A 24953-nucleotide genomic window follows, 5' to 3' on the forward strand; every position below is an offset into this window, starting at 1 on the left:
TTCGGCGCCCAGGGAACAGTGGGTTAACAGATTTTTACCCCAAAGGTCTGCCGCCTGCATGCTGAGTCTATCCTGCCAGTGGATATTTCATGTGACCCGCGGGCGGATGAATCACTCCTTTTGTTTACTGTTTAAGGTCTAGCAGTCCTCTCTCTCTCAGCAGACTTATTTCTGTAATGCTGTCTAATGCCTTAGACAGGACAACTCTCTCTGTTGCAATCTGATTTCTGTGCATGCGTCTCAAATGGCACCCTATTCCCTATATGGTGCACAACTTTTGACCAGAGGCCTATTGTAGTAGTGCATTATATAGGGAATAGGGGGCCATTTGGGACTTAGCCGGTGTACTTTCTGAGCACCACCTACCCCATCACATTACCCCTGTGGTTGCTGCTTTCTGTCTGCTCTCAATCGCTCCACTGCTTCTCTGGTAGCTGTACTCACGGTAGCAGTCCTTTACCATCGATTTCTTACCACTTGATAATGGATTAATAATATGTGAGTCCTGGTGAATTTCACTGCTTCAGTTCTGMTTTTTCCTTTTCTTTGCCTTGTCTCCTGAAGGTCTTGTTTGGGCCCAGATCTACCCAGCACTGAAGGTAAGTTCCTTTTGAACTTCACTGGGAAAAGATAAAAGGACTTTTGTAGCTTAGCTTTGAAAAGTGAAAGTGCATGCCATCGAATAAAGTTAATATGTTTACGTTCCGCAGGTCTGTAAACATTTTAGAAAGATTCCCTTTAATGAGAACCGCTTAATGACGCAAGGCTCGTCATTACACTTCTGATTTTATAAAGTCGAAAATAAAAACATTTGAACTAGTTTTATAGAGTCATTATTGGTGTTCACAGTAGCATAACATGGCTACGGTTTTACTGAGCAGAGTACTATTCATCCATCTGGTTCCTATAAACACACACACACACACGGTTTAATACCCACCCTCAGTCAGTCAGCAGTGTAGTGCGGCATCAGTCAAAGGGGATGCTTTCAAGGTGATGTCATACTGTCCTGCAGTGTGTCTGAAATGGTACCCTATTCCCTATATAGTTTAGTACTTTCAGACTAGGGCTCTGGTGAAAAGTATCGAACTACATAGGGAATAGCGTGCCATTTGGGACGTAGCCCCCCCCCCCGTACCCCTCTCAGATCACACCTGTATGTCTGTCTCTGCTGCTCGGTCTGCCTCAACACACTGCGGTCACTTGCATCAGTGCAGGTTTAGCTTGTCTTTGTTTTATACACATTACAGATGGTGATGATTATGAACCTTTGACCTGTAGTACTTCAATTTTTAGGCATTGGACTGGTATTTAAAGTCACTGTTTTGTTCATGATTCAAGCAAGCTGTTTTATTATGGGAATTGGTTTTCAAGATTCTCAGAATCTGGCTCTATTTGACACTTTGGATTTTTGCTCTCATCSTCCCCTCTCTGTCTGTTTCTCTCTCTCTGTCCGTCTCTTCTCTCTCTCGCTCTCTAGCGGATGAAGAGAAGTTGGATGAGAGGGCCAAGTTGAGTGTTGCAGCCAAGCGGTCTCTCTTCAGGGTACGAAAGAACACAATGTTGCTTTGGTGTTTTCTCTCACCTGTGTTTACGTTGCTCCGGGGTAGCAAGGCGTGGACATGAGCTTTTAGACACACACACTTCTCTGTGACTCAGTTACTCCACACATCGCTGTGAGCGGAGCAGCTGACTCTGAGCTTGATTTAGGCCTGACACATACCAACGGAGAGAAATATGCTACTAATCAACTACACAAGCATTGAAACGGTCTACTTTTCCATACGGAGTCGTCTTTTGGCCAACTTGCATGTGGAATATACTGTCAAGAAGTGCATAGCTGTCCAAGTCCATAGTAATAACACAGAGACAGCATATTTTTTAACTGAAGTCATAGTTTGCTCAAGCAGAGCGGGTCAAGCCTTTGTGCTCTTGCCAACTCCATTGCTGTCCTTGGCATGACAATTCCACAAGGAGTTGGCAAGAGAGCACACTGGCACAAGAGGGGAAGAGGCGAAGCGAGAGAGCTGACCCGCCCCAAAAATGTAGCGTGAAGTTTTAAAAGTGTGTATTTTTTGTATTGAAGTCAATGAGAGTTTAGAGTTCGGTCAACATAACATTTAATTGCTAATTTGCTATGTGAGGCCTGTTTGATCAAATATACGTTTTGTAATGCTTGCAAGAATGTACTGATATAAGTGGACGCGGGTGACCCCTTCTGCCTTTGCACACCTTGATTTCCATTTGTTAGAATGGAGACGTTAGTATCTTGTCAGTACATAGACTGTCTTTGCAGGCACTCGGGCTAGGTCAAGCACAGTGATCATGTGCTTTCTTTTCAATCTGTCTCATGCTACATCATGATTAACTCTTTCCTCATATTTTAAGACAAAGTCCACATTCACTCTCTATGCAAATGCCTTCCTTAAGATTTACAAAAACAAACCTTGCAACAACCAATTCTTCCGCTCTTTTGATTAGGTACTTGGGCATCTCCAGAGGCTCTGGTTAACTGAACATGTTTCTTTAGTCTGTATTGGAATTATGTTGGAATATATATATATTTGATCTATTGGGTTCCCTTAACTGATAGTTTGAGCTTTGCGTTGAAATTATGACACATTACTTTGGTCTCCGTGCATGGCCTCCGCAGGAGTTGGAGAGGAACACTGACGGGGGCGCCCCCAAACCCCAGTCCCGGAACTCGGCCATCGAGAGGCGACTGAGACGCATCCAGGACCGCTCCCGTACCCAGCCAGTCACCACTGAGGAGGTGGTCATTGCTGCCACGTAAGTCCCAAGTACACCTCCCTCTCCCTCCATCTCTTTATTCCTTCATCCTTCCGTTCCGCCGTTTCTCTCTCCCCTCTCTCTCAGCTGCCTGTGTGGTGGAAGAGATGGAGAGGAGTGTGGGCTAGTTGTTTTAAACCTCAATCCATGAACCCGTAAAATGTCAAATGTGACCTCAACCTTTGATGTCAACATGTTAGGAAACAGACTCAATAGCTATGGGTTACCCGTCAAAACCCAAACCTCAAACCTAAGCCCTTTTTCTAGGAAGTGTCACTCCCTCTGTTCTGAGAGGTGATACTGTTGGCTCTCTGAGTCACAGTTAATGTGATTCAGGTGCTATGTTAATTCTGGCATACTGTATGTTCCAATATATTGTTCTCACATTCCTAGCCTGTTGGCCAACTCTCCTATTTGATATACCACCTTTTATGCGTCCCAAATGGCACCCTTTTCCCGACACAGTGCACTACTTTTGATCAGCGCCATATGGGCCCTGGTCAAAACAAAAAGTAGTGCACTGTGTAGGGAATAGGGTGCCATTTGGGACAGAGCCGTTTTGTTGATCGATTGCCACAGTCAGTGTTTTGATTTGAGAACATGATATGTGATTTGCCTGCTGGTTAATACTGGGAGGATGGAGAAAGTGGCTAACAAGTCACCGGGCTTGCCACTGATCCATAGAAAATATCCACTATACAATATACTCGCTATACTCTGTCCTATTGTGAAGTCTACCATCTTCATTTACAGAGGAATTCCATTATTTTTATGTTTTCCTTGCCCTTTTAAAGAATTTTCTGGATATTTTCTTCTCCTTCTGTGCTCTCTCTCTTCCTGTTGTCACCTGTGTCCCCGTGTGACTCTCTCTGTCCCCTCTGTCTGTCCCTGTCTGTACCGTCACTGTAAAGTGTCCCGGCTCCCTCGTCACAAACTGTGTCTGTCGATACGACCCTAGCACGCATACCGAGCCCCACACTAGTCAGCTGCACTGTGACACCGTACAGGTACACGCACGTCAGCACACGCGTGTGCATGGTGTTTTAGAGATTAGGGGTCATCCTGACCTGGCCCAGGCACTAATCTCACTAGCTTGGGCCCAAATCTGTTTTGTGCAGTCTTTCCAACTCAAATGGTCAGAGTTGGTAAGACTGCACAAACAGATCTGGGACTAGTCTACAATTTAACAGCAGCTACATTGGTTGAATGCATGGTTGGTTTTTCAATGTTGTTGTTGTGTTTGGAAGAGGACTAGCAGTTGGTCCAAACAGAGTCTGTGTTTGGTTATATTAACCTTTGTTTTGTGGAACTCGTTACTATAAATTTGTTCTCACCGGGTCTGGAATAGTCTTTGGATGTGTGGCGCCCCCTTGTGTATTTTGAGGGAACAACCTGCATGTTTAACCTGTTGCAAACATTTCTCAATTTTCTCTTTTCTTAACCCTTTATGATCTTACACTGTTGTCAAATTCATGGTATCCAAGATCTCTTTCAACCTCTCAAAAGATGTAGCACAGATTGTGCTTTGTCAACCGGGCAATACAATGATAGTGTATTTGTCCACACTGTGGGCTATGCACTGGACTGTACACCCGGTCTCTCTGTGTGTAGCATGGCTCTCTGGCCTGCATGTTCCGGCCTGCCTTCATGTTTTTCTCCGTCCCCCCCGTCTCCTCCTCCTGTGGGTGTTCCTCCTCCCAGCCTGCAGGCGTCCTCACAGCGAAGCGCTGCGGCCAAAGAACAGGCCAGGGAGGCACGGCCTGTTCTTCTCCAGGATGCCCTGGAGGTCCAGAGGGAGGGGCAGCACACCACCTCCATGCTCCTCCAGACCACCTCCTCTCCCCCCGAGGAGACCCAGGCCCAGCACCATGTATGTATTGATGAATGATAGGACCACAATGGAAATGTGTTTTGAAAGTTTTTTTTGTGTTATCCTCAATGATTTMAAATGTGTTGTATCGACATGTGTGGTTGAATTGTTTTTAAATTGTAAAACGAATGAAAAACCCAGCAGGGTCATGGGGACGCAGAGCCAGATCTGTCCACCCTCAGCCTGGCAGAGAAGATGGCTCTGTTCAACAGGCTGGCCCAGCCTGCTACCAGGGTGACCCGGACCAGGCCTGATACCAGGGGGCGCAGGGCCAACGCCCGCTACCAGACCCAGCCCATAACCCTGGGAGACATGGAGCAGGTAGGAAGAGAGATGTATTTATTTACAGTAAATGGTGCCGGTAGGAAGAGAGATGTATTTATTTACAGTAAATGGTGCCGGTAGGAAGAGAGATGTATTTATTTACAGTAAATGGTGCCGGTAGGAAGAGAGATGTATTTATTTACAGTAAATGGTGCGGGTAGGAGGGGTTCTATCTGTATCTGTGTGATGTGATCATTGCTGTAATCATTTACTATAACCCTTAGCTGGCTGTTCCTTATCTCATTCTAACGTTGATTCAACCCTCTTATCCCACTTTCAACACAACCCATTGTTTTTTGTGGCAACCTGTTTAATATCGTTTCAAAGAAATGTTTCACTCGAACTCGCACACCTTTTTCCTAAGTGTGTGAGACTGTATGTATCTCTGGAACAGGACCCCTCAGACACAGACACTTTTGATGAACAGGAGCTGTGTGACGAGGGCCCAGTAGAAGTCCCTCGGGGCCAGAYTGACATTACACAAGTAAGGCTCTACCGTGGCACTGCGGCCATTTTGGCTCACCAGTGTCTCTGCGTTTACCTGCAACTGGTGTTACGCTTGGCTCTTGGCAACACTTCAGCATCGTCCGTGTGCTTCTTGCKGTCGATTTGTTGAACAATTATAGAACATGCAATAGCATTATCTGGGCAAGCAGCAAGCGTCCCATTTCAGTCTATCATGAGGCCGTTTCATGTGGTTCTTGAAACCACTGCACTCAGAACTGGTGCATTGACCCAAATTAGAACGTCAGCTTCATTAGAGAAATGTTTTGAGTGTAGATCCTCTTCTGATTAATCTGGGGCTGCTTCATATGAAGGTGGAGTACAGTGGCATTGCATGCCCTAGAAGCTTTTGAAGAAAACCCGATTTCAATGCGCACGCGTGGGTTCTGCTGCTAGTTCTTCATTGGCCTGCGACGAAGACATTGTTGTGTGATGTGCGGACGAAGGCTGGGAATGGCTTAGTCCCAAATGGCACCGTATTCCCAATATTTCACTGAGCTGCTCTTTGGCATGAAAGAACCCTCTGTGGTGGAGGAGAGGAGAACAAAGGGTTGATCCCTGGTTCATTCTCTGACTGGAGGGACGGACTGAATGCAGGTATTTGTCAGCCAGGGTTCATCTCCCACCAGTCACTGTGTTAGAAACAAGGTTGTTGTGGCTGAAAGAGCGCGACGAATGAATGGATTTCTTGGACTGGTTAGTATGCCATACATTATAGGGTTGAAGCACAGTAACTCTTAAAGGTTCAGCGCAGTCAAAAACGTGATTTTCCTGTGTTTTAAATATATCTCCACACTATGCGGTTGGAATAATAGTGTTCAATTGTGGAAATGATGATGTGTAAGAGCTGTTTGAAAAGATCACCTGAAATGTCAGCCTGTTTTGGTGGGATGGAGTTTTGGCCTGCCTGGTGACATCACCACGCGGCAAATTAGTTCTAAGACCAATCAAGAAAGACTTCCAAACCTCTGCCAGTAACAGCTCGTTTTTCAGTTTTCCCCTCCCCAATTCGACAGTCCTAGCAAAATACTTGCTTGAGAAACATCTCTTGCTAAGAAGCCATCTTTGTTTTCAATCAAAATGTTGAAAAAGAAACGATCACAGTACGGTACTCAGTAGTGATTTGATATTGCGATTAAAGCGGCTGCCATTGGACCTTTTATCATTGTTCACTCCTTTAAGGGTTTCAAGGTACGAGTACAGCTTGTTCAGACAGAGCTTTGAGGTCCAACTACTTTCCTCTCCAAAACAAACTCGTCTCTTAAATGTAGTGTTGTAATCTGAGCAGATTTACCTCGGAGGAAACGGGTTTTTATGTCTGGTTTTTATGTCCATCGTAAAAGTGATTAGTGAAATCTGTCCTTTGACTTAGAAGATGAGGAATGTCCTTGAACTTGATGCTGTCCACTGAATAATCATAATACTACTCATGTGTAGGACATCTTCAGACCACAACAGGATGTGGAAATGATGTCAACACAAAGATGAGACTATTCTTAAAAGGGAACATCTTGAGGTGTTCGCTTTGAGTAACATCAGATTTTTTTTTTGATTTTTGTTGATTTTTATCATATTTTTGTCAGTTGAGAAGTGACATTTCTGGATCAATGCTAAATGAATGGATGATTGCGTCAGTATCCCCTCGTCCTTGAAAATACTGATTCGGCGTTATTCTTGGAGCATGATTCTGTGAATAGAGAGCGAGAGTGGATGGCTGAACTCATCCTGCCCTTCAGAATGTTGGCTGCATCTGGGTTCTGTTCATTAGTGCAGACTGTAGCAAAAGGTTTTGCAACCAAAAATGAAAACAAGTGGTTCTTAGGTCACTCCCTGTTTGTCTGCTTTTTTTTTGGTTACCAGTGAATATGACCCTGGACTCATTGTGCTTTGTGGTTGTCAGGGGGGTGGGGTGGCGGGCGACATGACTGGTCGGGCATGGCTTTGTGATGTGGGCTGTGATTGGCTAGCCAGACTGCACTTCTTTTGAACCACACGGGCAGGAAGTGCAATGAGTCACTCTGATTAGTCAGCGTGATTATCTAGAGATCCATTGTCTGTCTGGTAGCCTTGCTGCCTCTGTTACCGGGCGGACGAGCGCCTCTGCTGAGTGAACTTTCGTCCTCTCCAGCTGACCTTGTTTTTTTCCTCTCTTTCTCCCTGCTCTTTGATCACTCGCTCTCTCTGTTATCTCGCTCCCTCTCCTCTTTTCCCTCCACACAGATCCAAGCCGGAGCCAGGTTCGACCAGCTATCCTCKTCAGCTCTCAGACCTGGGGCCACGGTCTCCACAGACCACGCAGGGGACATCCACCTGGCCAGGGATTGCGGGGGTAGCCCTGCCGAGGCCGCTCTCGCTGCACCCAACCCTGGGTACTACGAGAGCTCCATCCCCCGCCACACCAGTCCTCCCACCCAGATCACAGAACCCTTCAGTGCCGTCTGGAAGTCTGTGCCCGGCCCCCACCACCAGGCCTCTCTGGATCTCCAAAGCCACCAGGCTGACACGACCACAGTCCTCCCCCAAGAAGAGGAGCACGGTCTGGGAGGAGGGAAGAGGAAGCTGCCCTCTCCAGAGGGAGTTGTCAGACAGGCTCCCCTGTCCCAGCCTCCGGCCTGGTCTGGGGAGACGGAGTGGGAGGAGGTGCAGCGTGTAGCCAGGAGAGGTGAGGGTGTGGAGCCCCAGCGCTCGTTGATGAGATCAGAGAGCCAGGACCAGAGACTGCACCAGGAGCAGAGGGGCTATCTAAGACCGTTATCACAAGAACTGCAGGACCCAGACAGACTTGGGTCAAAGGTCATCAGCACTGGTAAGATAAGCCTCTAGGGGAACAAGCCTGACCGTAGGAAGGATGTCTTTTCTGTTTCTTTCACTTTGCCTCTTGTTCACTCATACTTTTTAAAAATCCACTTCAAATTCTTAGAAATTCTTTCTCTCCTCATGAGTGATCATCGGTGTGTGTGAGTCTTATGAATTAATTTCCCATTCCGGTCATCCGACAGATCATGTTAGCTGTGTGTGTCTTGGTGCACCCACTTCTATGCTCCTGTTGTATAGTAAATCCATCTACACTACTCATATGTCAACATAGCTAATACTACCACACTTCACGTACCAGAGGCTTGATCTCTRGTTAAAAAAAACACATTTCCTGTTGTCTGTAAATTATGTTCACACACACTGGCTGTGGTTTCCCTTCAAGCTTTCCCTTATTTGACAGTGGGTAGACGCTAGCTGGCTCGCCCCTGTTTGTCTCATCAGTCTGCATCAGCGTTTGACTTGTCTCCCAGTGTGCTAGGGCACGGACCAGTCAGAAGAAATATGTCAAGACAGACAGACAGAGGGAGGGAGAGGCCAGTTGCTAGATGCAGAGAGGCATAGAGAGAAAGACGGGGAGAGGAGGGCTAGTAGTGTCCAGGGGGCCACAGAGGGAGAACTAGCTGAAGAGAGAGAGGAACACTTACTGGTTAGTGGACTGTGTTACGTTGTGGCTTCTGTAGAGGGAGGCTCTCTGTTAGTGTTCACACAACTAGAGGAGAAACTAGGTTGAGGCTTTTAACACTTAGTGGCCGCTTTATATCAGCCCCTTCCAGCTTCTTGATAAGTGAGTGTGGATTTGGTGTGTGTGCGTGCGTGCGTTCATGTCAACATGATTGTGTGTTTGATGTGGCTTTTGCTCTCCCTGCTGGTTATTGATTGTGCTTGGAGCTCTCCTAATGCCTTTGTGTGTGTGTGTGTGTGTGTGTGTGTGTGTGTGCAGACCTGCCGGAGCCCAGTGTGTCATCGCTGAGAACAGCAGTAGCAGCAGGGCCACTAAGGAGTGTGTCTCTCACTCCACACACACAGCTGTCTCAGGAGCTGGGCGGAGCGGACACGCACACGGACCGCAGCAGTGGTCTGGGACACACACACAGCCTGGTCCAGTCGGAGCAGGAGGACATGGAGCTCTCCGAAGCCATGTCAGCTAGACAGATGTCCATCAAAGACAGGTGAGCCCCTCTTTCTCATCAAAGAAACCCTGGGTTGACCAGGCAAAGCCTCTAGGCAGTAGTCGTCTCCGTGCAGCTTGTTTGGGTAATTCTTATTTGCGGGGCAACTTTGCTCATTCTTTGTGTACACATGTGAGAGCAAATTACATCATTGTCTGAACGGGCTGTGTCGTTTTTGTGAATGCTGTGATTCATTTTTGTTTTGAGTTGTTGACTTGTGTTGGATATTGACACTCGTGACTCAGTCGGTGTGTTCATGCTTGTCYACTTGTATCGGCGTTTGTTCTGAGGACTGTAAAAGACTGCTTTTTGATTTTGAGAGATGGTGAGAGTGAGAGCCTCACCTTGACTCTCACTGTGGAATGTAGGTTGCAAATGAGGTGGAAGGAAAGAGAGCGAGAGCAAGCAAGGGACCGTTGGGTTCGTTTTGACGTGAGTTCAAGGAATCTATTTTGGGCGTTAGGTTGGCTGGTTGGTTGGTGCCGAGCACCCCAGGAGGAAGGTCGGCGAGAGAAAAAGATGGAGAGAGAGATGCTCTAACTAACAAACCCCATTCCTCTAGTCTCTTTTAGAGGGAGAAAGTGAGCTTGTCTCCTGTCGCTGCTGCTGCAAATCAACCTGCTATAGCCACGGTAGCTAGCCACCTCTATGGAGGGATATWACTAGTGGCAGCAGAAATTGAGTTTGAATTGGATTTGAATTTAGCTCTACTGTCATCTCTGTCGTAATAGGTCTCTAAACCTCATCGACGAGATTCGGTCTCCGCGAAATGTACCGTCATCCTCTAGAACTAGGTCTATCGCTAAGCAATATACGGAGGCGTTTCCATTGACTTCAGTTATTCAGAAAAGCATTTTCAGAAGTGGATCTAGATGGCTGGTCTCTTTATGAACTACTGTAGCTGTCGATTGTAGTCGGTGCCAGTTGTTGTTTTGTCGTGTTCTGGAGGAATTGGGGAATGCCGACTGTGGATGTATTAATTGAAATCTACTTTAGGGAATTGGAATGTTTCCAATACAACAGTATTACAGACCAGTGGTTTCACACATCCAATCAAGTAATTACATAAGCTTGTTTCAGTCAGTTTGTGTCAGTTTGGTCAACAAGCTGGCCATTGAGTGGTTGCTGTTAGTTAACCCACCAGGCTAGGATTGGCTTTTAAATTGATTGATGACATAATGGAATAACATGTGCTTCCAATGACTTCCAAAGTGTGTGTGTGTGTGTGTGTGTGTGTGTGTGTGTGTGTGTGTGTGTGTGTGTGTGTGTGTGTGTGTGTGTGTGTAAATCCACCTCTATTCAGAACTATCTGCAAAGTTGAGTGTGCGTCCTTTTGAATCCTCCATGAAGTCCATGAAGGATCTATCATTGGCGTCACATTCTTTAGCGGTTTGGGGAACCTCTTGCCTCAACAAGGTCGTGTGTGTGCGCACGCGTGCCCAGTGGTTTGGTTGGTCGGCACTTCTTCTCAGCTACAGCTGCAGATGTCTCTCTGTGCCCCTATCCATTTCTACAGACGTCATTCTCTGATCAGTCCCCCAAAAACAGGACGTCCACTCATGGTTGGACACAGAGCAGTGTTTGTGAGCAGAGGGCGCCAGTGCCCCAGGCTTTAGGACCACTATGCCTGTCTCCTACGAGGAATGCGTCCCCTTTATAGTCCACCCAATTTTACCGGAGTCTCCTAGAAAGCGCCCTCTGCCCTCGCCGTTACATATAGTCTGAAGCTGGAGATAAACGCTGCTGCTCTTCGGTCTGAGTCTGAGGGACTGACTATGAGTATGGTTACATGCACACAATAATGCGATTGTTGTGGCTAGTCAGATTTAATATTGTAATTTAATTAAAACGTTTACATTGCAAGAATAACGATGTCCCTAATAATCCTGTTTCCGTMGACACATCTGAAATCAGGCTACCTGATGGCACTCTGATAAACGTGGAAAATCGTCAATTCAAAATAAACATTCTACTACAGCGAACATGTTATTTCTGGGAGGCATATTGGATTCGGAGTTCGGACATATAACGTTTGTATGTAAAACGACGTTGTTTTTCTGAACTCACTTCATTCGCGCTAAAGGAGGGCGGCTCACTCGGCTGGTGCTGACTCATACACAGATCAAATACACTGCTGGAACGCCCATTGAGGTGTTTGCATGTCCTAATCATTCGAGAGAGTGCTCAGAAAACCAGGTGTTTTAATTGCCGTAAATTCACTTGGATTTTTACCGTAAACCGATTTAAGATGAGCAGAGGAAGGTGTTTTACGTAACACTTGCATAATCTGCCTACTGCCATAATCCGGTTATATATTGAATGGTTACTGTGCGTGTAAACGTACTCACTGTGGCCTTGATCTGMATTTATCTGTGATTCAACTAACAGTAAAATATGGATCTGTCTTGTCCGTGTCAAGTCAGTGTGTATATATAGAAGTTACAGTATGTGCCTGTTTGTTGATTTACCTGAATACCTCTGAAGTCTATTTAATACCTCCATTCGGGTACATATGCTAGCCATTGCCAGTGGTACATTTGACTATTTTGATGGCCATYATAACAACGTTATCCTCAGGGTCCTTCTGCTCGGACATTTGACGTGAAACTAAATCAGACATTGGCAGCAGACTCCCGACTCTTGTTTCAGCATGACAGACACTAGTAAGTGTGCTTTAGCCCGARTGTGCTGTTGGTGTCATCAGTGTGTTTAGCTATAGTCCAGACTGAGGCTGACAGTGAGCCTGCAGTGTGACCTGCTCTGGTTAGCCTCAGCATCCCTCTGTCTCTGCGCCCCAAATGGCACCCTATTCCTTATGTAGTGCACACATTGTGACCAGAGCTTTATGGGCCCAAACATGGTGTCAGAGCATCCACGCTCTCTGATTGGCTCCTTGTTGAGATTCTTCATTCTAAATAATGGACCTAGTTTGTAGAGTGACTGGCTTGGTCTAGGCTAAGGAGATGTTCTGGACTGGAGATGTATGACTAAGCAGAGACCATAGGGGCATCTATGGCGACCTACAACTCTACCATCCATCCCTCCATGAGGCAGAGTTCAGCTCTCACACAGCCTGTTGTCATTTCTCCAGTTGACCTTTACTGGACAGCTGGGTCAAAGGATCCACTGCATGCTGTGTAACCTGTCTTTTGTATGTTGCACAACCATGGTTCCCGGGCAGAACCAAAACTGATGGCTCTGTCTGTGTGTGTGGCTCTGTCTGTGTGTGTGTGTGTGTGTGTGTGGCTCTGGCTCTGTGTTGTGGCGCTCTGGCTCTGTGTGTGTGGCGCTCTGGCTCTGTGTGTGTGTGGCGCTCTGGCTCTGTGGTGTGTGTGGCGCTCTGGCTCTGTGTGTGTTGTGGTGGCGTCTGGCTCTGTTTGTGTGTGTGTGGCGCTCTGGCTCTGTGTGTGTGTTGTTGCGCTCTGGCTCTGTGTGTGTGTGTGGCGTTCTGGCTCTGTGTGTGTGTGTGGCCTCCTGGCTCTGTGTGTGTGTGTGTGTGTGTGTGGCGCTCTGGCTCTGTGTGTGTGTGGCGCTCTGGCTCTGTGTGTGTGTGGCTCTGTCTCTGTGTGTGTGGCTGTGTGCGGGACGCCTCTGTCTCTCTGTCTGTATGTCTCTTGTCTGTCTGTCAATTCTATTTGCTTTATTGGCATGACGTAACAATGTACATATTGCCAAAGCTTACTTTGGAGATGTACAATATTAACATGCTGTGGCTGTCCCTCTCTCAGGCTGGCCCTATTGAAGAAGAGTGGCGAGGAGGACTGGAGGAACAGGATTAATAAGAAGCAGGACGTGGTGAAGGTGGCCGTGTCAGAATGCCACGCTCAGCTATGGGAGGTGGAGCAGAGCTTCAAGAAGGTAACCTGACTACTACTGTATATGCTGTCCTTTATCCACACATCCAGTCAGACAGCTATACCTCTACTATAGACGTTACACATGCTTAGCCTTTTGGCTGACACTGATGCGATTAAAACAAGTCAAACAGGCTGTTTTTCAGCCATCGTTTTGGGGAAATCACAAACCTTAATTTGTTGCCTGCTTTTCTAATCAAGTGAATCCAAAAGGGCAAATTGTAAAAACACTTGCCTAAATGAATGAATCCTATGTGCAGAGTTTGTTGCTTCCTTCCCTTATCGCCTTCAGACACCTTTTCATTTGTTTCAATGAACCATAAATAAAGTGGAATGATTAGTTCAATATGAACTTGTTGTAAATGGATATTAAGTCACAGCTGTGGGTGTCTCTAAACAGAGGTGTTGTGTATGTGTGTCTGTCCTTTCACTTATAAAGCATGCTACTTATGACACTGATGAGCTTCCCGAGGCAATTTATTGTACCAGAACTGCCTTTCATATCTTCAACTGCACTTACACTCAAATATGATAGTAATTGGTGATTACTCAGGTATAGTATATGTAGTACTGTATTAACACCTAAGTTGCTAGGTCACTGAAGACATTGTACGGTTGTTTCCAAGTAAATGTAGTACTTAGAAGACCAGATTATACATGTAAGGTTGGTATAGTTTCCCTAAATCAGGTTTTCTAGCCAAGAGAACTTCCTGTGCAATATCAGGAAATGTATTCGTTGATATGACAGACATGTGCTTTCTAGATTTGCACATTTATTTGGCAAACACGAGGCTATGAATCGAATTCTGTCATTTGAAACCTTTAATTTGTCTACTGTTTTCTTTCAGACCTGCATGTGTGTCTCGTCTTTAGCCTACTATAATCAATGCATGTTCTATAMAACTTCTCCTATTCTGTCTATTTGTCTTTCCTTATGTTTGCATGTCTTTTTTTCATCTAAAATAAACCTCTATTTCAATCTCTGCATGTGCACTGTAGTTATGTTGTGTGAGTTTTTTAAAGGGTGGGGGTTGGTGATTTTTCCACATACCTCTCTTTTTAGAACTATTCACAACCTTATCTATCCCCTTTCCGTCCATGCAAGCAGACAAACCATGTTTTGGCTCACCAATCCATGTTTTTTCAGCTTTGTCGTAACACGAGTGTTTATTGACTATAACTGAATGAAAATATTTCCCGGTTTTCCACATGCGACGACACTAGACCAGAAAAAATGCACACTGCTCTTGTCAAATCATTACGCCCTTAAAGGATATTTAAAAAAAAAAATAATAATTATGAAACCAAAAGGTTTTTAATGCCTGCGTCCGTATTCATAAAGTATCTCAAAGTAGAAGTGTTTTGATGTAGGATCAGTTTTCCCTTTTAAATTACAATGAATAAGATTACATAGACAGGGGGGGGCCTGACCCTAGATRAGCTCTCTTACTCTGAGATGCGTCATTGGTTAACCACCCTGAACTTTTACCTCTGTAGATTGAACTAAGAACACTGACGAAACTAAATGTATAAAGTTGAGACCAAAGCATAGAAGTGAAACGAGTAGTGAATCAACTAAAACAGGCCAGGCTCAGGGCTTCAAAGGAAATCAAGAGGAAGGATGGATGTTATTGTTTTCGCTCTTTTATTTCTTTTTWAAAAATGGTTTTATCCTCCCGTTCAGCCTGGCCAGTGAGCTCAATCAAGACCACCTCACTTCCGACATCAAAAGAGATGTACTGTAGCCTACAGTACAGTAGGAATTGGAGAGATTAGGGAAAAACAACCCCTTTATGAGATTATAATCTGGGATGTCATTGGTCCATGCTTATTAAGAGTTTGAGCTCCACTGAGTCACTGCTTTAAAATGCTTAAAAGTACAGCTAAAAAAAGCAACTTCAGGGACTGAAAGTGAGAAAAAAGTGTTGATCCTACATACTTTGTTTGAATGACACCTGCTGGAATATAGTTTGCATTTCAAATTCAACCTCTCAGTAATCCAAAATATCAGCGACAGTTTTAGAGGGTGAGGGAGAGCGGTTGACGTTCTGGGTCAGCCATGCGGATGACAACCTCAGGAAAGAACACTTGTCCTTTTTTTCTCCCTGCTGTGTTTCTATAGGAGGAAGGGATGATGATGATCGATGAGTTGGCTGTGTCTGATCAGCTCTGGGTAAGACCGGTGTGTMAGGTTCCCCACTAACACACACCCTGGCGTGTTATACACTACTAGTGGTGCTTTACGGGTGAAGGGTTGCAACGTTCCGGTAACTTCTCAAAGTTCTCAGCTTTTCCTGAAATCCCGGTTTGGAGGATTCCTGGGGTTCCTGCTTATTCCTGCCTGAATCCGGGAATCTTCCAACTGGGATTACTTGAAACCCTGGGAATTTGGGGAAATTTCCCCTATCAGTTTTTCTATTTAATACCGTGGTGTGAGTGGCCTGCTCTAATTCAGTCCTGCCGCTCATCAGGTGTCGTGTTAACTGTGGTTGATGCTGTAGCTTCAAGTCTCAAGGCTGTCTCATCGTGTGTGTAGTGGTGATTTCATTGTGGATTGATGCTGAAACCAATTCACCAGCTCGTATTCCCTGTCCATACAGCCATTAAACCCAAATGTATAAACTGCGTGACGTTGAATGTGTTGGATGAAGGTGTGCGTGCAAGCTATGACGGCGATTCCCATTTTACAAACCACTGTCAAATTACACATCTGTAAAACACAAGGTTGGCGGTATCACTGTTTTTCCCATCTGCTGTTTATTACCCTCTGTTGTTGATTATGTCCTTTCTGTCCATCTGTGGGAACCTGTCTGTCTTCCCTGGCCCTCCCTCAATAGGAGCCGGTCTTTTCCACCCCTTTCTCTCCTCCTCCTGATCTCCCTGACGGTGATCTAAGTGTCGATCAGTACAGCCAGGTGAGACCATGCATCCGGTGTAATGGCCTTCATACTGTACCTGCTTGCATAGCCAACCTAGCTGCCTGCTGGTCTGAGCTGTTTTTGTTGGTTTTTTTAAGCTGTTAAAGCCTTTATGCTTTATGCAGTTAGTGTTAGTTCGCGATAACGTGCTTATTACCAAGTATCTATACCAAAGATCATGATGCGTCTGTAGGCATACAGTGTCTTACCATGGTGAGCTCATCTACTTTATGAACGCATGTTCACTATATTCACAATAATCCCCAGTTTACAGTTGGCTCATTCATCCCCGTTCCTCTCCCCTGTAACTATTCCCCAGGTCGTTGCTGTAAATGAGAACGTGTTCTCAGTCAACTTACCTGGTAAAATAATGGAGAAATAAAATAAATAAATAGAAAAATATCCACCGTATACTCTCCCAGAAAATGCCTCGGCCTGTTTTCTGCTCCAACTCTCCTGTTAAATCCGCTACCCTGAAGTTCTAGGACTCTCCAGAGTTGTTCTTACTCCTAGAGTGCCAGCCATGCTTCTGGAGGCGTTGTAGGGATGTTGACGCTTCATAGCTTTGACGCTTCATGGTGATGGCGAAATMAAATGTCACACCTTTTGGCTAGGCTTCTGGCTAGCAATTTTTTTTTTAAAGTCTGCATCCTCTGTCCTCCACTCTTTCCTCTCATTTCACCCCCTCTTCTTTCCTTCCTCTTGTTTTTCCTTTCCTCCTCCCATCACCCATCTTCCCGGTCACATGAAGGCTACCAGCCCCCCCACCTCGAGCATCTTCAGCCCCCCCACGTCCACAGTGACCAGTCCCTCTATGGCTAGGGATGAGAGGCACCCCTGGAGACGGAAGGTGACACATTCACCCACTCCAGTAGTCAACAGTCACAGGCTACATCCCAAATGGCAACCTTATTCCCTATGTAGTGCACTGCTTTTGACCAGAGTGAGGTGCCCTGGTTAAAAGTAGTGCACTATGTAGGGAATAGGGTGCTATTTGTGACGCAACCACACACTCGCAGGTAGACCTGCGGTCATACGCAAAGGACTGCTGTGCACGGMCACACATACAGTAGGTCTAGTGTATGGACAGATACAGAACTTGGATGTTGGCTACAGAATATTGGTGTCTAGGGGACCCTTGTTTGAGGGTGTGTGTGTGTGTGTGTGTACATATGGTAAATTATCTTTTTGCGGATGTTAGCATTTGTGTGGTTGAAAAACAATTCTAACAGGTGAAAATGTGTGTGTGCTCGACATGCCTGTGACTCTTTGTTGTGCTGGTCGTGACGTCTTCCAACTCCCATGTTCTGCTTCTGTGGTGATTGGGTTCTCCTACAGGAGATGAACTGTAAATGAGTATTGTGCATTCATGCCGTCCATCCACTATCTACATTCTCTCACTTCTCTCTGTCAAACCGGTCCATTCATGTGATGGTGAAGCCCGTTTTCTAAAGGGTAGCCTGTGGATCTGCGATTGTAGACACCGGGCATTTATTTTAATGCGGAGGCATGTGAGTATGTCGGCCACTCTGAGCCAAGGGGGTTGTTTGATGTTGTTCAGTGGTTTGCTACAGTTAGTGGAATGGAGATGATCTATTAGTTAGTAATATCTGTGGGGTTGTGGTGTCGTACCATCTTCAAAGTTCTGAACATTTCACCTCACTGAATGGCACCCTATTCCCTTTATAGTGCACTACTTTAGACCAGGMTCCATCAATAGTAGTGCACAATAGGGAGCCATTTGGGACACAACCAGTGCTTCACATCACTGAATACACCCCGGTTCCCCCTAACCCCGTGTGTTCTCCTAGCAGAGGATGGGTGGAGGAGAGGAGACCCAGAGCCGCCGTATAGACATGTCTATCCTGGAGAGGAAGCAGCTGATCGTGGCCCGAGAGGAGGCCTGGAAGTCCAAGGGCCTCGGGGCTGCCAACGACTCCACGCAGTTCACCGTGGCCGCACGCATGGTCAAGAAAGGTCAGGGTTCATCTAATGCTGTATGAGACACGCGTGCGTGCATARGATCACGCATCCACAGAGCTAGGGTTTGTATAGTCAGTAGATAGAAAGTGGTCTACGGTGTCAATTCCCACTTCTGTTACACCCATTCCATATAATCCTGCAGTTCCTTTTTTCACTCAGGCAGTTGTAAAACACATTTCACTGCACCTATCCGGTGTATACTGTATGACCATTTTATTTTTTTGAATTTTCTTATTTTTTTCACTCGTGCAGGAAGTTCTTTAATGGACCCCCTATAATCCAATTAGCAGTATGACCTACATTAGGTGCGGTACCCGTCAGACAGACGTATTTCSTGTCCGCAGTCACGCCCTCATTTACGTCTGTTTCACGTAGTGGAACATCCCATTTATATTATGTGTCTGTTTCAGGTCTGGCTTCTCCTTCAGCTCTCATCAACAGCCCTGTCATGTCTCTCCTCTCCAAACCCAAGAACACCGCTCCTGCCATCTCCAAGCCTCTAGAAGGTCAGTAGCCCAATGTGGCTGTGTGCACTCGTTCACTTGTCCTGATTGATTTAAAAGCATCGGATTGGTGAAGATAGATAGTTTAGCATGTTTATTAGACCAGTCCAAGCGTTTAAACTCTTGAGGACTGAACGAGTTCACAGTGAGAAGGGGATAAAATCATAATTCTGCAAGAACCTCTCTCTCCTCTCTGCTGTGTCTCTCTTTCGCCGTCATGTGAGGCCTCACCTTATTCATTTACTAGGCCCTAGTCATGACATGGAGGGTCTGAGTCACCTTGTTGTGTGGGGTAAACGGTTGTGACTGGSTTGTGTCGTTTGGGGTAAACGGTTGTGACTGGGTTGTGTCCTTAACTGTCATTAGACACATGCCGTCCCAATGTAAACACCATGAACGAAATCTGTAGAAGTCTTGTTTATCCCATCCGTGTTATTGAAAAGTCAATAGCACTTAACTTTATCCCATCACTACAAAACTACTGTATGTACCAATTAACGTAGGACTGACCTACAGAACGTAATCATTTTTCCGATGTTGACAGCCGGTTATAATCAGTCATCTTTATTTTCATTTTATGAGAAATTAATTAAATATCTGATACTGAAGGTGTTTTCAAAATGATTTTGCTGTTGTGCTGCTTTTGTTGTATACATGGTACATCTTCTAAACGGCACGTGTAATCACTATAGCGACAGTAATTATTGGTGTGACTGTGATCGTTGTAATTCTGTCTGGCAACCAATGTCTAATAGAATGTAAACCCTGGGATAGTGTTTGGTTGTCCTCACTAACTGAAAAGCATTTATGCACGAGAGAGTTAAATTTCAACTTCATTGCAATCAACACACACACACTTCCAGGTTGACACATTTCTGGTGCTTGTGATTGACATTTTTCTATGGATGGATCTCTTCTAAATTCATTTAAATGCACACTCTGGTCAAAGGTTGTGCACTATGTAGGGAATAGGGTGCCATTTAGGACAGTGACTAAGTGTAGACATCTGTCACTCTGCTATTATGTTGCTTTGCAGAGATCGAGGCAAAACCGGACATGAACCTGGAGTCAGACAGGAAGTTGGATAAGCTGGAGTCTTTCCTGGGCAGGTTGAACAGTAAAGGTCAGTGTCTTGTTCTAGTATACGCGCCCCTCCCCCTTGACCCTAACCCTGTGATGTTTGCAGATCTGTAAGGTGGAAGCAATATGGCGGAAGCTCCACCTCTACATTGCTCATACCTATCCAGACCCTTCAGATCTGCAAACATGGAAGAGTTAGGGCCAAGGGGGAGAAGCACGAATTGGCACCGACTGGCTCTCTTTTGAGGCCTTAGATAACCCGTCTTCCGTGTTGTCCCTGTCAGTGGGCGGCCTGCGGGAGTCCACCATCACGGTGACGGAGAAGACGGTCAAAGAGGTCATGAACTTGGATGATGAGATGTTTGATAAGTTCTACCGCCAAGTGGCTGAGATGCCCCTGAACATGAACAGCAAGGTGGACATCAACGATGACTTTGACGACATTTTCGGTGGTACACAGATGCCCAAGTAAGCACGCCCGTGCGCGCGCCCTCTCTCACACACACACACACACACACACACACACAGTGCAGAGGTCAGGGTTGAGTCAACACTGTAAAAACCCGGCACCTGCTTCCTGTTGAACTCTGACCGCTCTTCTTTCCCCTCCCTAGGCTGACCTCCGCCATGGTGCAACACAAGCGGTCCGTGCGTCCGGTGCGCAACGTTCAGTCGTCCAGGAACCCTCTGAAGATGCTGGCGGCCAGAGACGACATCAGACAAGAGTACACGGAGCAGAGACTCAACATCGGCCTGCTGGAGAGCAAGAGGATGAAGGAGGAGAAGAGTGAGTCAGCACAACAACCCGTAGCCTAGGTCATGCTAGTGGTCCTGGAATGAGAGCAGGGTTGGCAAGAGGTTCAGCTGTCTGTGAAGATGAGGAAAAAAAGAAGCCTGGCGTTTCGGTTGTAAATTAAGTTAAAACCAGGCTATGCAGAGGTGGCTTGTGGACTTTGTAGTGCTATGGGAGGCTGTTCTACAATATACGTGACTGACACTCACGTTATCACAACCACAACAGCACTATGGGAAAGTGTTCTCCTGTACGTCCCACGACAGCCAGCTCTCCAGAGCACACTTTCAATGTTTATATTCGTAACTCCTCCCTAAACTACACTGCTTAAACTGATTCAAATCAGGCCTTGTAGTTCTGTTCTATAAATAAGTTCAACACAATGAATCCTGGGATAGCAGACGTAAAAGGGGATCTACATTTAAACGCATTGTCTCTGCATCCCAAATGGCACCCTATTCCCTACGTAGTGCACTACGTTTGACCAGGGCCCATAGACATTTGGTACGCAGCCTTGCCTCGGTACGCAGCCTTGTTTCCTGGTATTGTTCAAAGCAATCCTCAAGAGTTCACTGTTGTTTTTCTACCATTGTGAGTAGGGTAACCTCTGCAGCGGGCTGTGTCGGGGATAACAGCGTCACTAAAGCTACAAACTGAAATACGTGTTACTCGCAACTTCCTCTTCCCGTCTCTTAGGAGAATAATAAAAACACTCCATGAGACCGGTGGCCCTGAAAGGTTCTGGGGGTTGTTCTAATAAAGTTAGGAACACTCTTGTATTTCAGGGTCGAGAGTATTGTGTTGCCTTTAATCTCATTACATTTTAGTATGTATAAAGTTTTCAACTGTAGTGTGTGTGTGTGTGTGTGTGTGTGCAGTCGGTCTCTGTGTGTAATGTACAATATGTGTGTTTATAAGTCTACTGTGTATATGATGCATCTATATATCTCCTCCTACTCGGTCTCTCTGTATTCCAGTGAATAGGAACTCTGGTTTCTCAGAGGTGGCACTGTGTGTGTGTTACACTGTGTACAAAACATTAGGAACATCTTCATCATTTTGAGCTGCAACCACAGCCCTCAGAACAGCCTCAATTAGTCAGGGCATGCTGGCCCATGTTCACTCCAATGCTTCCCACAGTTGGCTGGATGTCCTTTGGGTGGTGGACCATTCTTGATACACAGGGGAAACTGATGAGCGTGGAAAAACCCGTTGCAGGTCTTGACACACTCAAACCGGTGCGCCTGGTACCTACTACCATAACCCGTTCAAAGGAACTTCAGTATTTTGTCTTGCCCATTCACCCTCTGAATGGCACACAAGCACAGTTCATGTCTCAACTGTCTCAATCCTTCATTAACCTGTCCCCTCCCCTTCATCTACACTGATTGACATCAATAAGGGACCATAGCTTTCACCTGGTCAGTCTTTGTCGCTGTTCATAAAGTTGTGTCTTCTGTGTATAACTCCTCTAACCGACGGGTCCGTCTCTGTTCCAGTGAGTAAGAACAGTGGATTCTCGGAGGTGGCTCTGGCTGGGCTGGCCAGTAAAGAGAATTTTAGCAGCGTCAACCTGCGGAGCGTCAACATCTCCGAGCAGATGTCCAACAACAGCGCCGTGCCCTACAAGAAACTCATGCTCATGCAGGTCAAAGGTGAGACGGACAGATGACCTCTCGGCTCACTAAAAGTCAACTCTGGGATCAGTCATGATAAGAAACCCAGGGAAAGAATGGGGTTGGCTGCGCGCGCGCACACACACACAAACACACACCTCCCTCTGAAAAGAGTTGATTAGATGGTGACATGAATGCTGCTTTCACCTTTTAACCACCCACCACCATCTGCTAGTAGTTCTTAGGAGAGACATGCATATCAACAATGCTAAACGGAACAGTTTAAAAGGCTAAGCGCTAAGCTGGAATCCCAAATACATTATACTCAACAGTCTCTCTGACAGTATTTTACAACAAGTGCTTCCAATAGTACACTCATTTATCTGCAACATACTGACGATGGTTTACCTTCACAAAGACCGAAGGCGTTCTCTCACCGTACTGTCACATTAAGGAGACCAATTTCTTGGMCTGTGTCTCAAATCGCTCCCTATTCCCTATGTAGTGCACTACTTTTTGACTAGTGCACTATGTAGGAAATAGGGRGCCGTTTTGGGATGCCGGATGGCCTAGATTAGACAGATATTGAGAGCAGCCTCCTGGAATAGACCGACGAGGAAAGCCCTCCGTCTTCCGTGAATCGCGGAGACACACTGTAACGAGCATGCTAAGGCTAACCATCCAGAACAYTAAGCAGCAAAACATTCCCTATATAGTGCACTACTTTTCATCAGAGCCCTATGGGCCCTGGTTAAAAGTAGTCCATTGTGTAGGGAATTGGTTGTGCTTCCGTTGTCTGACTGCTGCACGCTAATCGTCTAAATTAGCTTATTATTTTGTTCTGGCAGTTTTTGTTGTCTGGGGAAGGAAGAAACTGTTGTGTATTGTGCCTATTTGCTGCTTATTGCATGTGGGTCAGGCATGCAGTATTTGTAACAACAGTAACCCATTTCCTAGTGCTGCCGAGGTCCACAGAGGAAAATAGCCACATTTMTACACAAAGCCACGAAGGATGCTCTTCCAGGGTGTCCTTTCCTTTTCAGAGGATATTTTAAAAACAGACGGTGTTTGTTGTAGTTATTTTGGTTCCTTTAGGCCTCCACACCACTTCCATGCAGCTGTGGTGCTTAATCATGTTACCCAGGTCACCTCTCTACCCTGGGCAAACCAAATCCAATAAACAATTTTGGATGCATTCTTCATGTATAAAGTTATGTATTCTTAACTGCCATTCAAAATCAAAACAACCACTAATATACCACATCTATCCGTGTCCGTCTGTTATATTAACCAGGCCGACGGCACGTCCAGACCAGACTAGTGGAGCCCAGAGTGTCCTCTCTGAACAGCGGCGATTGCTTTCTGCTCATCACTCCTCATCACTGCTTTGTCTGGACTGGAGAGTTCGCCAACGTCATCGAGAAGGCTAAGGTAGGTCTGTTGATCTTGTTGCTGTGTTCAGCAGCTATACATACCTATCACAAACGCATCAAATACACTCACATTGTCATAGGTTACATGTAATTGTAAGCAGTGCTGTCCACAGAGTGTTAGCGTTGTGTAGGTATGCTCAGATGAACGCGTGTAACCCTGTCAGTGGGTTTTTAAAGGTCTGTTATTATTAGGCGTGTGCTGCTTCAAGTCACGTGCAGGAAGTAGCGTTGGCGTAGCAACACAGGAAGTGGTGTGTGTGTGTGAGGGGAGAACAGCTGACGTAACAGGAAGCCTCTCACTGAGACAAACGCAGACCTACAGCTATTGTTTCAAACAGACTCTAGCTCTGATTGACCAGAAAGAAAACTGACCTGATTCTGAAATTCTCTCTCAAAAAAAACCATGATAATTCAGACTAAAACCCAATGGGGGTTTGTTCACAACACTTGCATAAGAGGTCTATCTCAGGATATGCTTTTTAAGATGACATCTATTCACCTCACTCTTAATAGCTCATGAATTCTTGAAAGTCGGGAAAATCCTTGTGCGGCAGGGAATTKTTTTAATTTTTTTAAACAAATGATTTTGTAGCATTATTTGAGCTTAAAATTTACAATTAGGGGAATTTTATGAGGGAAAATATTTGTTTTGGGAATTTTCAAAATATTATTAATTTCTATGCCTGGAAATGCCCTTGTCCGGAGAAAAAGATCCCAATTTCAAACTCCACCAAAAYGTAATGGGATATTAACTGAAAAATAATCTTATGTAGCACTATCCCTCTGACTTTTAAATAATATTTCTCCCAAAACTGTGATTCCTAAAAGATGTGTCCTGAGATTAGTCTAAAATTCTAAATGAATCAGGAATGCAAAGGGTCAGCTATACCATAAGGACCCCTTGTTCATATCCTCATTACATGTAGTCCAACAAGACCACTGATGGTCTGGAAAGTTCTCTACTTTTGATAGATTTAAACAAACGATATTGGAATCACCATGGTCACAACCGTGATCTGTCAACTCGATTGAAAAATGCCTGATAGAATATGCATTTTGGTTCAAATATGTTTCATTTTAATTAGATCTTAGAGTTAAATCAACTAAGGAATAACTRTATTGCTACTGTGTATACCACTTGAATATACCGTATACCACGTCCACTCCGTCAGAGTGTTGAAAGATCTGATTAGAATGCTTATGTTTTTATTGGGGATTTTCAAATTGAACAATTTTCCGTATTTTACAAATGTTTGTATTGATCTTTTATTTTTAGAGGCAAAAATGTATTTTTGAGTA

The 24953-nt window shown here is 45.4% G+C and overlaps 1 protein-coding gene across 14 annotated transcripts in view; it reads left to right on the forward strand.

The window, feature by feature from the left end:
• Positions 1–24953, forward strand: part of svila (supervillin a) — a 134179-nt gene that overhangs the window by 99806 nt on the left and 9420 nt on the right. For 7 of the 14 annotated variants that reach the window (XM_024000325.2, XM_024000324.2, XM_024000329.2 and 4 more), the window contains 20 exons: positions 565–599; positions 1481–1545; positions 2654–2790; positions 3702–3797; positions 4492–4660; positions 4802–4981; positions 5379–5468; positions 7709–8294; positions 9246–9474; positions 13203–13332; positions 15451–15501; positions 16166–16243; positions 16998–17096; positions 18058–18223; positions 18640–18735; positions 19769–19855; positions 20097–20280; positions 20427–20599; positions 22105–22260; positions 23516–23652. In XM_024000325.2, coding sequence (XP_023856093.1) covers positions 565–599; positions 1481–1545; positions 2654–2790; positions 3702–3797; positions 4492–4660; positions 4802–4981; positions 5379–5468; positions 7709–8294; positions 9246–9474; positions 13203–13332; positions 15451–15501; positions 16166–16243; positions 16998–17096; positions 18058–18223; positions 18640–18735; positions 19769–19855; positions 20097–20280; positions 20427–20599; positions 22105–22260; positions 23516–23652 — 2944 coding nt within the window. The remainder of the gene's footprint in view (positions 1–564; positions 600–1480; positions 1546–2653; positions 2791–3701; positions 3798–4491; positions 4661–4801; positions 4982–5378; positions 5469–7708; positions 8295–9245; positions 9475–13202; positions 13333–15450; positions 15502–16165; positions 16244–16997; positions 17097–18057; positions 18224–18639; positions 18736–19768; positions 19856–20096; positions 20281–20426; positions 20600–22104; positions 22261–23515; positions 23653–24953) is intronic. The other 7 variants (XM_024000326.2, XM_024000328.2, XM_024000331.2 and 4 more) reach the window with 7 other exon arrangements.

The sequence above is a fragment of the Salvelinus sp. IW2-2015 genome, linkage group LG14, assembly GCF_002910315.2.
Source record: "Salvelinus sp. IW2-2015 linkage group LG14, ASM291031v2, whole genome shotgun sequence".
Taxonomy (NCBI): domain Eukaryota; kingdom Metazoa; phylum Chordata; class Actinopteri; order Salmoniformes; family Salmonidae; genus Salvelinus; species Salvelinus sp. IW2-2015.